This window comes from Perna viridis, chromosome 9 (assembly GCF_037379345.1).
Source record: "Perna viridis isolate PV_CMFRI_1.1 ecotype Kerala chromosome 9, ASM3737934v1, whole genome shotgun sequence".
Classification (NCBI taxonomy): domain Eukaryota; kingdom Metazoa; phylum Mollusca; class Bivalvia; order Mytilida; family Mytilidae; genus Perna; species Perna viridis.
The window spans coordinates 23,941,507-23,955,925 of NC_142453.1; the positions used below are offsets into that span (position 1 = coordinate 23,941,507).

The window sequence follows — 14,419 nt, forward strand, 5'->3', positions numbered from 1 at the left end:
TAAAGATTTCCCTTTTTATTAAAAAAAAACAACTACAAAATAATAGAAATTGACATTTGATAAACAATATAAGCATGGCAATAATTACTGAAGGAGGGAATAATAATTCTACCTCTTAAAGTTATACCAGAATCAATAAACAATATAAAATTACAACTATTTTTGTTTATACACTTTAACAATACAAGAAGCTTATTATGTTGTTAAACAATGACATATAAACGGTATTAATTTACAGTGTACTAATTTTTCACTTTCTTCTTAATGGACTGAATGAGTGAAAATACTATCTGCAAAATTGAATTTTACACCAAATCAGGCTAATATTTTTTTAACTGAATATTGCTACCCACAAATTTTATTGTTGACACTATATAAGGCTAATAATTTTTTGAAACCGTGAAAATTGCCACCCACGAATATGTTTATTTAACAGAATCAGCAAAAATTAGTAACAGTGAAACTAATATATTTACAGTATACCAGTGTACAACTTGATTATGTATATTGTACAGATTACTAATAGAATGAAAATATTAACATGAATGTCTACTACAAATCATCTAAAAATAGGGCATTAATGGAACATTGAGTGATACCCCGCCACCTAATGGTAAAAAAAGGGGAATAGCAAAATATTCAATAAATGGTGCAGTGTAATTCAAAATTCCTGAAAATTTATCTTTAACCTGTATGTACTAATACTAAATAACTGCAAATTTTCAAAACATTTCACTAATCCATTCTCAAGTTATCACCTGGAAACAGTCAGGGGACGGACAGGTATACAAACAGACAACATTTAGGACTGACTTAATATTTACCAGTCTCTGTTCAATACAATATATAAAAACAAAGAAACAATAAATTTTCCCAAACAAATCACTAAAAACACAAAGTTTACCCAGCTGCATTTGTAAAAAATGTAAAAAAAAAAAAAGTACAATAAAATGCCTATTATTTTCTTAGCCTTATGCTTCAAAATCTTGAAGAAAAAATTAATTCATAGTTAAACAAAATAACTTCTTGAAACTATATGCTGAATTGGTCTTTTTCAAGTCAGAATTTTGCCCTGCAAGAGCATGGTGTTAACAACTTCATTGAAATTATACAAATATATTTAAAATATTATCAAAAATACTAAAATATGACTTCTCTTCTTCAAACAAGTAAAATGTCTATCATTTGATGTCTGTTCCTTTTTCTATGCTTAAAAAAAATATTCATCATCAATAGATATCTAGTTTATGTGTATATGGTAATCATTTAATTTGATTTGTAACAAGCTTTCTGATTGGTTGGTTCTCTTTGAGCAAACCAGGTCATTTTGTGTAACCTGGCTTGGTACAATGACTTCATTAACATTGATTGGTCCGCACTTCACATTCAAATAAAAAATATTCTATAACCTGGTTTGGACCAGTTCACGCTTTTAATAAATCACTGCAGTTTCATATAACCTGTTAAAAAATCAAAAATATTCCTAAATGAACTTTTTGTAACACAAAATTAACACTTATTGCAGTGATCTGCAAACATTTGCATACAAAAAAAAGCTTTTTCAAATAATAAATTGAAGTTAACTTGCTTCAAAAAGTAAAAAAAATGACTGACCTCTCTATACTCTAAGAAAAATAAGTTCTGTTTGAAAAAAAAATCTACAGTGTGGGTAACAGAAGTGCCAATAGCTTCCATTATGTGGTTCACTTTGGTGTAAATTTAAATAAAACTTGGATGTTTCATTGTTAGAGAGCAACCAGTGGATTTTTATGGGGAGGGGTAGGATCAAATTTGAAATAAAAAGTCAGGTCTGAAACAAAACTGAAAAACAACCAGGACACAAAATTTTATCCTAGCCCTCCCCACCCTCCCCTCACAGAAATCAAAGGGTTTTATCCCTTAATTTACTAAGCAATGAACAATTATAAACTTCTACAGGTCACCACACGATATACAATGATGGGCAAAACCCATACCATAAAGTATTCTGTAAGCGGCCAAAATAAAAGACGAAAATAGACCTAATCTATAGAAAAAAAAATGTAAAAGGAATAACAATAAAAGTCAATTCTTAACATGTTATACAAAGCAATCTAGCAATAGTAAAGGTTGGGAATAAACCATTTTCACTGAATTAATATACCCTATAGCGATTTATTTTGGCAGTTTTGAGGCAAAAAAATATGCCAAAAATGTTTGTGATTCTAATTTTGGCGGATGCTAAGTTGTGTTGTAATTACCTATTAGCTAGGATTTCATATTTCGCAGAATTTCATTTGGCATATTTAGACAGATCACTAAAAATACACCAAAATTAACACACTGAGAAAATTTTCTGCTATACAGTACTTTAATTCAAATTCAGATCTTCTTAAAACCTCTTACAATGGTGAAAAAGTGACTGATTAACTTCACTAGTTTCTGTTCAATACAGTGTATAAATATATGACACCATGAAGTTTGGTTTTTTTTAAATTTAACTATAGCACAAATTTACTCAGCTGTAAATAATTTGTAAATGAAAGCAGTATAAACATTGGCAGTTAATTTCTTAGGTAAAAGCTTAAAAAACTTTAAGACGAAGTCATGCTTAATCAACAAATGCTTCTTGAAATTGAATGCTGAATTATTTTAGTTTAAGACAGAATTTTTCATGCCTGAGCATGGCATATGCAGCACAATTTCTCATGTCAAATTAACAAGTATATTGGGCTTAGTAGGAAATACATGTATAATCAAAAATATAAAATGCTACTTCTCTTCTACGCAGGTAAAATATCTATGGGTAGATAAAATTTCAAAATAAATACTTTCCAGTTTTTATAGTATAAACTAGGAAGTGACTCAATTTAGAGCGAGTAAAATAGTTAAATTCAGGGAAAAAAGTTGGTCTACCTTTGAAAGCCATTGTCTGATGAAAAACCTTAGGTAGTTAACTCCACTTGATAAGAAGATTTAAAGTTGTCTTAGGTAGTTAATTCCACTTGACAAGATTTAAACTTTTGCTGCATAAGACATTTTGTCAGACAATGACCATTCATCAAGAGCAGAGCAAATCTATTCCCTGAAGTTAACTATTTCACCCTCTGTAACACTTATTTGATAGGGTGTTTATAATGGTAAAAAAAATGAAGTGATATGCAACTATTTGTAATTTTGAATGTAAATGATATCACTCCCTGAATTAAATATATCAGTCATGTATGAAATAATGTGACCGGTCTATATCTTACCCTGAGAAAATCAATTACCTGTTGAGAAAAAAAACCTTTACAGTGTGGGCAACAGGAAGTGACAATATTTTCCATTATGTGTTTCATTTTGTTCCAATTTAACTATAAATCAGTGTTACATCATATGGCATTTCAGACAAACCATAAGCAGAATTAGTAAACCATGAACAGATACTGTCAACCAATTTATTTTCATGGATACTTCATTATCAATCATTTTCATTATTATTTATTTTTGCAACTAAATTTCTGTTTAATAAGTATTTCGTAACAAAATGACTTAAAAAGAGGCTCTTCCAATAGACTCTAACAGAACGAAGAAAAGATGTGCACAATGCAATGTATTTCATACCAGTACAAATTCATTTGTACAATATATGTGAATAAAATGTTTTCTCATTTACTTTTTAGAATTTAAAGTTCAGAATTTCAAATAGTTTTTGGAGGAATTCAACACAAAAAGGGGTATCGACATCAATTAATTACATGTTCAACTGAAAAAAGCCTTTTAGATACTAGATGGCTGTCTCAACAGTAAAACCCATAAAGCTTGCAAAATAAAATCATGCATATTGACATGTTTTTTCCTTACTGCACCAAGTTATCCAATTACTCTACAGTACTATCATAACATCTTTATCTTATCCACCTTCTAAACAGTACTTTCTCCAATGCCAACATAGGAGCTTCCACCAGTATTGAGAAAATAAATGCCACACAATATGATACCACTAGGATAGAAAGAAACAGTCTCACCTGGAACAAAAATGTCAATCAGATGTTACACAAACAAATGAATAATCTAGTACCAGTGAAAGTACAAGACATATAGAATCTACAAAGAAAGCCAGCTGATAATGGAAATTTCGAACATCGAGAGAAATATCTTCTCATAGTTTCAATATTGCAGCTTGCCGAGATATTAAAACAATAAAAAATTATTTCTCTAAAGAACAATGTCAGAAAGTAACAACCAATGAGATTTTATAGACAATGTGATACAATCTTACAACAAGCAATCACCCTTTTCTATTTTGGCTAATCTGCACCTGAGAACTAAATCTTTCTAGAGACGAGAAATGTTTTTCTCACACCTATTAAGGAGTGTGAAAATCGATTAAAAATTAAAGAGAAATCTCTGTCACCCATGGTTAATATTTCCTGCGTACACTAACAAGGGTCTGTCAAGTTAGAGAACAGTGAAATCTTATCAAAGAGTGTTTAAGATTTACAAGACAGGCAACGTTTTTTTTTTGTTTTTTTTTTCATTTACAAAGCGAAATATTTTTTTCTGATTTTCTTTAAGGACTTCTGGGAATATGGTTATTTCTATTGTTCTCATTTTTCTGGCTTTTTATTTTTATGGCAATACAGTTTATCTTTCCCTAGTAGCTTGATTTCACAAGATTTAAATATCTTTACAGTACCTGAACCGATTCATGCGACTAAAATTGTGACCTGTCATCGATCACTGATCAGTTTCTGATCCATCATCGATCCATCAAACCTGATTGCATCACTAAGCAGTTAATATTTTTTATGGATTCTGTTGATTTGTTTGTCAATTTTTACACATATTTACATATAAAAATATTTTTTTTTACTATAGCATTATTTTTAACAAAATACAATATGTGGATTTAATATCTTAAATTAAGGGTAAATTCAATATGGTAGTATATTGGATTCATTCCAATGGAAATTCTTAAATTTACATGAACTGAACATACTTCATTTTACATAACAATACAGTGATAAAATGGTTCTGCGGTCACTGATTATCAATCCTTTAAATAGTTGCATGGATTGGCACAGGGACTGTAAATGGTATTAGTTTCACAAAATACAAGTACAAGCACTATCTTGTGGGGTAGTCAAAAATCATAAATGATTCTTCAATTTCTTTTCTTATTTCATGCCATTTTAGTGCATATGCTGTTTGAGTTATTTATCAGTAAGACAAGGATTATTATGATGCCTTATGCAAGTGAGATAAGCATAACTGAATTTTCCATGTGGGTGAAGTGTAGTTGTGTATTTTCTACTTACCAATGTAAACTCCATGTAATGTAATGGTTTCTCAAAGGTGAATGTGAAGTAAAATAATACAGCAGGATGGACTATGTAAGCACAATAAGTCAGCCTTCCTAGAGGAGCCCACGCTTTCCAGGAAAGTAATGCATTTACAAGACCTGAAGAATAAAATACCTTTCATTCATTAAATTATATCTACACACAGATGACATACAAGTATTGGGATGACAGCTAAATGATTACTGGAGCCACCAATCAATTACAATTATGTTTTTGCATGATAACACATTAACCATAAACACTTTTTTTGTTATTTACATATGTCTGCTATAAATCAGTAAAACAGTATGCCCATTTTTTCAGTTTTTCCAAACGAGATGTTGCATGTCATGGTTCAAAAGCAATGTACCAAATATCTAAGCATTCCTTCCAATAGAAGATGAGAAATCTTCTGCAGAAAAATGTAATAGACAGACTGAGGGACAAGATGATTGCAACATAGCCCCCACTCTAATAATCAGTGGAAGTAAAAAATTCTTTTGCACAGTCTGAAATTCAGGATTATAGTGAAAATTTTATATGAAAATATTCAAAATAGATTATGTCTATGTTTCTGCCTTTATTGAAAAAAAATTGAAATATGTTCCAGTTCACAGAAAATGTAGGCGATTAAAATGCAGAGAATACTCCATATCGTTCTATTTTTATGCTACAGATTGTATATATACCACTTAAAAGTTTCAAAATGATACAATAAAATGTATGTTTATCCTACATCAAATCATTGAGGATTTGATACAGAAGCACAAATTATATATACAAATTTCAGAACAACTGGGTTCTACTTTTTTTTTGGAGTGGGTTGCAGCCCTTTTCATATATCCTACTTACCTCCATGTCCAACAGCACAAACAAATATAACCCAAGCTAATGCAACACTCCATGCAAATCTGCTGACACCAATGTAAATCAAACTCTCTGCCTTGCCACCCTGAGTAATGGTGGGGACATCTTTATAGTAACCATAGAGACCATATATCACTGATACTCCTATTGTTATAGCTAATGCCCAGCCAATCAACAGCTTTATCTAAAAATAGATCAATCACTAGTACAGTGAAACTTCTCCAAACCAGACCTTCAGCAAACCGGTCTTCCCTTCAAACCGGCTGTTTTCAAATGTCCCGGCCAATATACCTTAAAACCTGTGTGTTTTGTCTTCAACAGACCGGCCACTCCTTAAAACCGTACACTGGTCGGTTTTTCACAGTTTTAGCTACATATTGCAAATGAAAAAAACCTCTCAACTCCGCCGCCCAGTTATTGTTCACCTGAAATAAATGTGTCAACAAAACTGTGAATGATTACGTAATATTATGTAATTAATAATTCATTCACTGTGCGCTTTGCATTTCATCAGTGGACAGATGATAATTTAAGGGGACAGTAGTTTAAGCAATGAAATTAATCCAGACATTACATTTTGTCACTGGTTGGCTGTTAATTGGTGTGTACACATGTCAAACAACCAGGGTCGTTTAATAGTACGATCTTTACGATCTTCTAACTGTCAAGTAATGTGACCTGTACCCAAGCGAAAACAACATAGGGGTGAAATTATTAGACTTTGTTGATAGGCAATATACGAAAACAATACAAATAATTAATTACCATCAACAGCCCTTTAATCTTTAATACTCATTCTTTCAAAACCATGAACATTATTTTGCCGGCAGTACCATTTGTAAAGTCAAATCATTTACAAATGATGCAAGTTTTGAAATGTAATAAAAGGCCAAAAGTTTTGAATTGGCTTTAAACTTGTCTCGACCAACAAACTGACAAGGTGTAGGGTTATATAACACATTAATGGAAACAGCTCTTAGAATGCATTGCTGTTTTTCACAAAACTGGGTACCCCTAAAAACCGGCCACTTTTTCTTGTCCCAGTGCTAGCCGGTTTGGACAAGTTTCACTGTATTATATTGTACATTCAGAAATAGAGTCTGTCTAAACCAAATTTTTTTCAGACTGAATTACATTTTGGAATAAACCAGGACTTCATTTCACACATAAATTAGAATTAGTAAGAAAGGACTTTTATTAAAAGATATCTAAATTCTTACAATATTGCACTATTAAGGTAAAACCTACCTTGCCCTGTCTTACTCGGTTACTACTGATGACCAGTATATATCCCAGCCAGATTCCTACAAAACATTGCACTATTAAGGTAAAACCTACCTTGCCCAGTCTTACTCGGTTACTACTGATGACCAGTATATATCCCAGCCAGATTCCTACAAAACATTGCACTATTAAGGTAAAACCTACCTTGCCCAGTCTTACTCGGTTACTATTGATGACCAGTATATATCCCAGCCAGATTCCTACAAAACATTGCACTATTAAGGTAAAACCTACCTTGCCCAGTCTTACTCGGTTACTATTGATGACCAGTATATATCCAAGCCAGATTCCTACAAGACATTGCACTATTAAGGTAAAACCTACCTTGCCCAGTCTTACTCGGTTACTATTGATAACCAGTATATATCCCAGCCAGATTCCTACAAGGAATGGTGCTATTCTGGTGTATGGTTTATTGTAAAGTGGATTTAATTGTGCCCAATGCTCATTTGTATGATTCACAGGGTTTTGTCTATAAAGAGAAAAAATCTTATAAGTTTTTTCATCAAAATATTATTACCTCAAAATAAAAACTATTATCTAAGGTTAACAACCATTATGGGATGTAAATAAAAATATGGGCAAAAGGGAACAGAAACAATTGATTGAACGAGTAACCATGGGAACCAAGATTCTGGGGGAAATCATAAGAATGTAATCCAGGACAAAGACCAGAAAAGGAAAACAGACAAACACAACAAAGAACATAAAATAAGGATTGGTTAATATTTTAAAGTACATTTTTCAAGTAGAATAAATATGAGGTTTTTCCCATTCAAATAACAGGGAAAAATCTACCTCCTGCAAAATATGAAAACCCAGCATTAGTTTGGTTTTTTTAAGTACTAGCACAATTGAAAAGGATTAATTTTAACTACGATGAAAATAGCATTTTTTCGATTTTAAGTTGAATCAACACACCATGTGCAAAAATTCTTTATCAATTTAGTATTAAAGGGGGACAACCCAAAAAATACATGTTTTATGTCTTATAACACCACATAATGGGCTGATAGATCCATTTTACATGAAATCCAACCCTCTCCCATTTGATAACAAGCCCCTTTTAACCTTCTGGTTGACTTGCATCCAAATCAAAAATGAAAAATGTACAATGGGAATATGTAATAAAGATTCTGTGATGCCATTCACAGGTGTAGGAGGAGTAACAGATAAGAGATGGGTGGTACCCCTCGGTGTAATGGAAGGAAGGAAGGAAATGGGTGTATAATAATATGGCACACAACTATATGTACTTACATATTGGGTAACCTATATCCATAATAGTCTGCAGTTATAACTCTAGACACAACACAGCTAAATATACCAAATAATATTGCACCAGTTCCTATGGACTTTGTTCTGAAATAAAAAAGTAAATTCTCAAATGTAAACACATGTTAAATATATGAAGCTTAACAAGTTGAAGGACCTAGTTACTATATTCTTTTGTAAATTCTTATGTAAATTTGCTAAGTAACCCAAGTCAGTTTCAGCACGTAGTTCTAGGTATACGCCCATCAGTACAACCAACAGGAAGTTGATATCAGACAGCAACCCAAATTGCTTATATTATATGCCATATTTATACACTCCTTGAGACATTTAGGTTTCCCGCACCCAATATACTAAAACAAACACTTAATGCTCACCAAACGCACGATAAACGATAGCTCTTACCATGCATTTAAAAGCATGATAGACGAATGCTCATAGCAAGCGTTTAAACACACTATAGACCATCGACGAAAAATAATAATATTAACAAATAATGAATAATGAAAAAGTTGTAAAAAGAAATAATGAAAAAGCCAAAAATAATAATAGCAAAAAATATAAAAATAACAGTTAAAAAAGGAAATGATGAATGTACCAAAATAAATGAACACTTCTATCGTGCGTTTAAACAAATATTGCTATCGTGGGCTTAAACAAATGCAAAACAATGTGTAAACGTACGATAAATGATGCACGAAAGCTAAAATGGGAAACGTAAACATTTCAAGGAGTGTATAAAGCCATATGTAACATTTGAAATCAATCCACCCATCCATTGGGAGTAAAAATAAAATTGCAACATAATTCAAATGGACAGACAATGTAACTACTACATACCACTCACTCACCGAGTGGATTAAAGTGTATTATCATTATTATGACTGTATTAATTATATTTACAGTGAGAGTTAAACCTGTTCCAACCCATTTTTTTGACTGAAGAAATGAATGACAGTATTTCAAAAGTTTTGCAGAGAACGCTTCCAATTTTCCTAGTTATAAAATGTTTCCTTCTTGTTTCTTTCTAAATTATTCTAAAATGGTGTTGTCATATGATATCGTTACTCAATTTCATAGGTCAAGAATACATTGCTAGCATCAATCGCTGATCCTAGAAAAAGGAGATAATCCATATTGAAAATCCAACAAGTTCTATTGTGTTTTGTGTCATTTACAGGGTTATCTCCCTTTATTTTGAATTCTGCAGTGCATTCTATATAATTTTATCTCCTAAGAACAAAGTCAGTCACATTTCCGTTTACTTATGCATTAAAATAAAATATCCAAAAAAATATGCAGGCTTTCCAACCATGTATCACATTTTGCATGATTCTTAGCTGGAGTGCTACTTAAATGGAGAGACTTCAAAAGGTGCCTGGTTCAGACATGTTTTGGTTTATTCAGGTATCACTTAATTTATTTATTTAAACTATCCCTAATCTGGAATCCTGGATCACCTCTTGTGCATAAATGGTAAGGCCATACTCATACAAAAAAATGAAATAAACTAAACTGATATTAAAATAGAGCCATGTACATTTCTATACTAAAACTTACTTGTTAAGAAGTAGGATGAAGAGGGGACTGAGGATGTAAAACTGCATGTCGTTGGCTAAATACCATCCCCAGCCCATACACTTGAAAGAAAAAAATTATAATTGTAAATAAAAATATTACAGTTTTCATAAAAATAAAGGTTCATCTCTAACTTTTGACAAATTACAGGCTTTATTTCACCACAATTGTACACAAATGTACTATCAATTTTGCATAGTCAAAATAGCTCAATCCTGACTGTGTATAGTAAAGTACAACTCTTCTTTAAAACCAGGCAGAAGCTTATGATTAGTGATTCATGCATTTCTTAATCACAAGTTTATTTTGACTGGAAATCCTTCAGTAGGCCTCACAGAAACTGTATTCCACAATAACAATGCAAATGAAAGTTGGTCACTGGTAATATGGACACTCAAAATTTGGTTGTGTTCCACTACAGAAAAGTACAGGAAAATTTCCTGCTAGAATTTTCACACTTTAACCAGTCAAAAAATATTTCATGATATATAGCAGATCCAAGGAAATGAACACAGAAAGACTTGTTTCTAGAATAAAACAAATGTTAATGACTATGAGCTGTATCTTTGATTATTTTGAGATATAATGAATCACCCTTGCCTGATTTTATGGCAGAGCAGTACTTAAAAATTTTATAATTCAACTTTGATTTACTGTTATTGTATCCATAAAACATTTTTATAATAAGAAAAAGGAAAAGCATATCAGAAATTTCTAAAATATCACATTTATTCAGGTCATTTAAAAAAAAGGATTAAATTTTGCTTTTGCACTGAGGTTAAAAAAAAGCACTGGTTCCATATACAGGGTCTTCATGCTACAGGACCACTGAAGTTTCACATTACCAAGGTCTTTGACTTCACATTTACTCTTATTGAAGACCTTTCACTTTTTTCATTTAGAATGCAAAAAGTAAGTAATCTGAAATTAATTGAACCATTAAAAACAGTAAAGACCATGATGAGTCATAAAACCAACCTGTTGTCCAATATTTCCATAACTTGGCCAAAAGTTGTTGATGTACAGTAAATTAGTCCACCAGTACTTCTCACACCAGTCAAAGCTATTTGTTTTACCAGTTTTCTGACTAATGGCATATGGTCCTTCCCATATCATGTGTTTGTAGAGGGTGGTCCAGAGTAAAATAAAAAATGCATACACTGGAGTTAATCTAAAAAAAAAACAGTAGAAATAAAATGGATTTTCCATAAAACCTTAAAATATTGTCTGTACTTGATGTATTAATCAAGAATGTTAAACTGAAATCGAACACATTTTTCCTTGAAGCCTAAAATCAATGAAAGCTCTAGAATCATGTGCCAAATATAAAGGGCAAAACAATGATAAAAAAATGAAAGGAAGCTTCCTTCTGTAGAGGCAAACAATTGTATCAAATATAATTGAAACCATTAAAACCCTTTGGGGTTCTAAACCAACAGGAGTTTAACAAAATAAATCCATCAAAATCATATACAATGCCTTCTAGTGACATTTTTATCTTTAATTATCATAGAAATAAGGCTGTTTCTCCAAATAAAAGTTTCCAAATTTGGCAACAAAAAAGTCTAAAAAATGGTCCCAAATGAAATCACCTATTTCATAAAGGAGGGTAGTAAGAGTACTAGACATAGTGTTTCTGATTAATATTATTCAGATCATCTGCTTAGGACATGTTTTTGATCTTTTTTGTTATACTTTATAACAATTTTACCTACACATTCAATGTCATGAACATATACTGTATCACTCAAAATTTGAAAAAAAAATGATGAATATTTTGCCAGCAATTCCGAAGGAGTTCTTGCTTTTACTGGACATTTGACCATTTACTGTGAAAGTATTACTGTTTGTGGGGTACCAATTTTTGTGGATTTCATGGGTTAGACAAATCATGGAATTTGGTTCCCAACAAAAAGGAAATATCACATTCATTTATATGATAGAGTTGTCGAATCCACAAATTCAAGAATCTACAAACTGACAATTTTTTCCCGAAACCACAAAAATTGGGACCAACGAAGTACTTTTAAAGTAAAATTTGCCAAATTATTACTGGACCAAACAGAACTTCACTGGACATTGCCTTGGTCTGATGGATCTTAGGGATCACAGTTTTTCAAATAAAAGAGGAAAGAGTAGTTTTAAGAGATTTAATAAACAGCAATGTCACTGTTCCTCACCTCCAGAACCTATGGAAATAAAACATAGGCCAGTTAATTTTGGTTTGTTCCCTGAGTTTCTTCTGAACAGTGTAAGCTACCAACAATCCACTCATGAAGAAAAATGTATCCACAGAAAATGTAGCATTCATTATACACTGGAAAGTGAATCTTCTCAGGATTGGAATCATGTCAAAAATATTATCTGAAAAAAAAATACCATACTACCTAAAATATATACTGTAAAGTGAAGTTCTGTCTAAGTTTGACAACAAGTAGAAAAAATAAATTTATATGAATAACACTAAAGGTACCAGTATCGTATTGCATATCCCTGAGCGGGTGTACATCAAAACATGGATGCCATAAAAATATAGTGCATTTTCTTTTTGCCTCTCTACAAACTAATGTTTTGTCAAAAGACATGAACAATGACTTAAAAAATAGAGCAAACATCACACTGTAAGATGAAGAACTTTTTTAAAAGAAAATCTAACATAATATCATAAAAATGTTCCACTGAAAAGGTTGGTTTGGTGAGTGCAAAACGAAAGTGAAAGGAGGGAAAATGGCTATTTATTGTTCAAGACTACTTTTCTGTCCAATCTTCGTGGACTCACCCTATTTTCTTTGCGGGAAATTATTTTTTCACATGTCCTTAGAAATGCTACATAAGTGAAAGTTTTATTGAATCAATTTACATATTTTTTTAAAAATCCTAAAAATATGCACTTCACTATAGAAGTCTATGGGAAAATTAATACGATACTGAGACCTAGTAAGCCAGTTTTTCAAGTAAAGTTGGATATTCAGCAAGTGGTCTTTACCAGCTGAAAAAGTAGTACCCCAATACAGGTAACACTTTTAAGATGAATTAGCCAACTTTTGAACCTGATTTTTTATGGTAGCTCAGGTTTTTTGCATTTATGGTTAATCTTTACCAAATTTGGAAATGCATTTTGTTTTCATGAATTTGTAGGATATCAGTTCAATAAAATTATTATCTTGACTATTTATGATGAGCATATCTATATTCTGGTAACCTAAAGCAAGTAATACTCCTGCATAAAGGATAGTTTTCAAGTTACAACACATTTTAAGTATGTGGTTAGGACTTGAAAATAGTCATTTTCCATACATTGCCTCTTATATATGAAAAAATGAATATTTTTTTTATTTTTTGTTTTTCTTTCAAATAAATAGCTAAAATGAGTTGCCATATAACTGTGTGGTTGATTTAAACACAGAAATGTCACAAAAGTCATCAGCCAATTTTTTAGTGGACTTTTTTTAGTGGTTCAAATGGACAGATTCTAATGCGGCAAGAAAAATAATGGTGTTTTTTCATATAAAAACTGAATTTGTTCAAAAAGTATCTAAAGCAGACAATTGTTATTATAATATTTATACCAGTAAACTATATTTCTTGCATCATAGCTATCTGTTTTAAAGAAAAAGTCTTTTCCCTGTCACATTGAGGTCCATTTGTATCTGCCTGGGGTACCAAGATGGCTTAAAATCTGTATTTTCTGCATATGAAAAGCTGTATTTTTTTAAAACTATGATATTGGTATAATTTTTTCTGGATTTATTATAATTGAAATGACCATATCTATAGTTTAAAACAGTTGGTTGTACCGGTCATTATACTTTACTTTAAACAAGAGGCTCCCTTGAGTTAAAGACAAAAAAGGAGGTTCGGATATTAATATTTCCATATATGGAACTCACAAGTGGGGATTAAATAATGATTTGGAACTCATAGTACAGCTCATGTATCTACCATGTCAGAATAAACCACAAAGTTGCTTAGTTTGATTAATGCAGCAGCTTTTTATCAAAAGTAATATTTTCTGGCTAACATTGAGATATTAGTCTTATGCCTGGAATAGGGTACCTATATAAGAATTTTAATAGAAAACTCATGTTTGTAGCAGGGCAATGATATTC

At 31.5% G+C, this 14,419-nt stretch overlaps 1 protein-coding gene across 2 annotated transcripts in view; it reads right to left on the minus strand.

Annotated features, from left to right (window-relative positions):
- Positions 1 to 14,419, minus strand: part of LOC148607427 (nose resistant to fluoxetine protein 6-like) — a 24,496-nt gene continuing 10,077 nt past the window's right edge. Inside the window, exons 8-15 of one of the 2 annotated variants that reach the window (XM_088547270.1) lie at positions 12,491 to 12,674; positions 11,289 to 11,481; positions 10,293 to 10,372; positions 8,718 to 8,819; positions 7,782 to 7,929; positions 6,159 to 6,357; positions 5,283 to 5,425; positions 1 to 3,989 (exon numbers count right to left, since the gene is read on the minus strand). In XM_088547270.1, coding sequence (XP_088403396.1) covers positions 3,870 to 3,989; positions 5,283 to 5,425; positions 6,159 to 6,357; positions 7,782 to 7,929; positions 8,718 to 8,819; positions 10,293 to 10,372; positions 11,289 to 11,481; positions 12,491 to 12,674 — 1,169 coding nt within the window. In that variant the 3' untranslated portion in view covers positions 1 to 3,869. The other variant, XM_088547271.1, reaches the window with a different exon arrangement.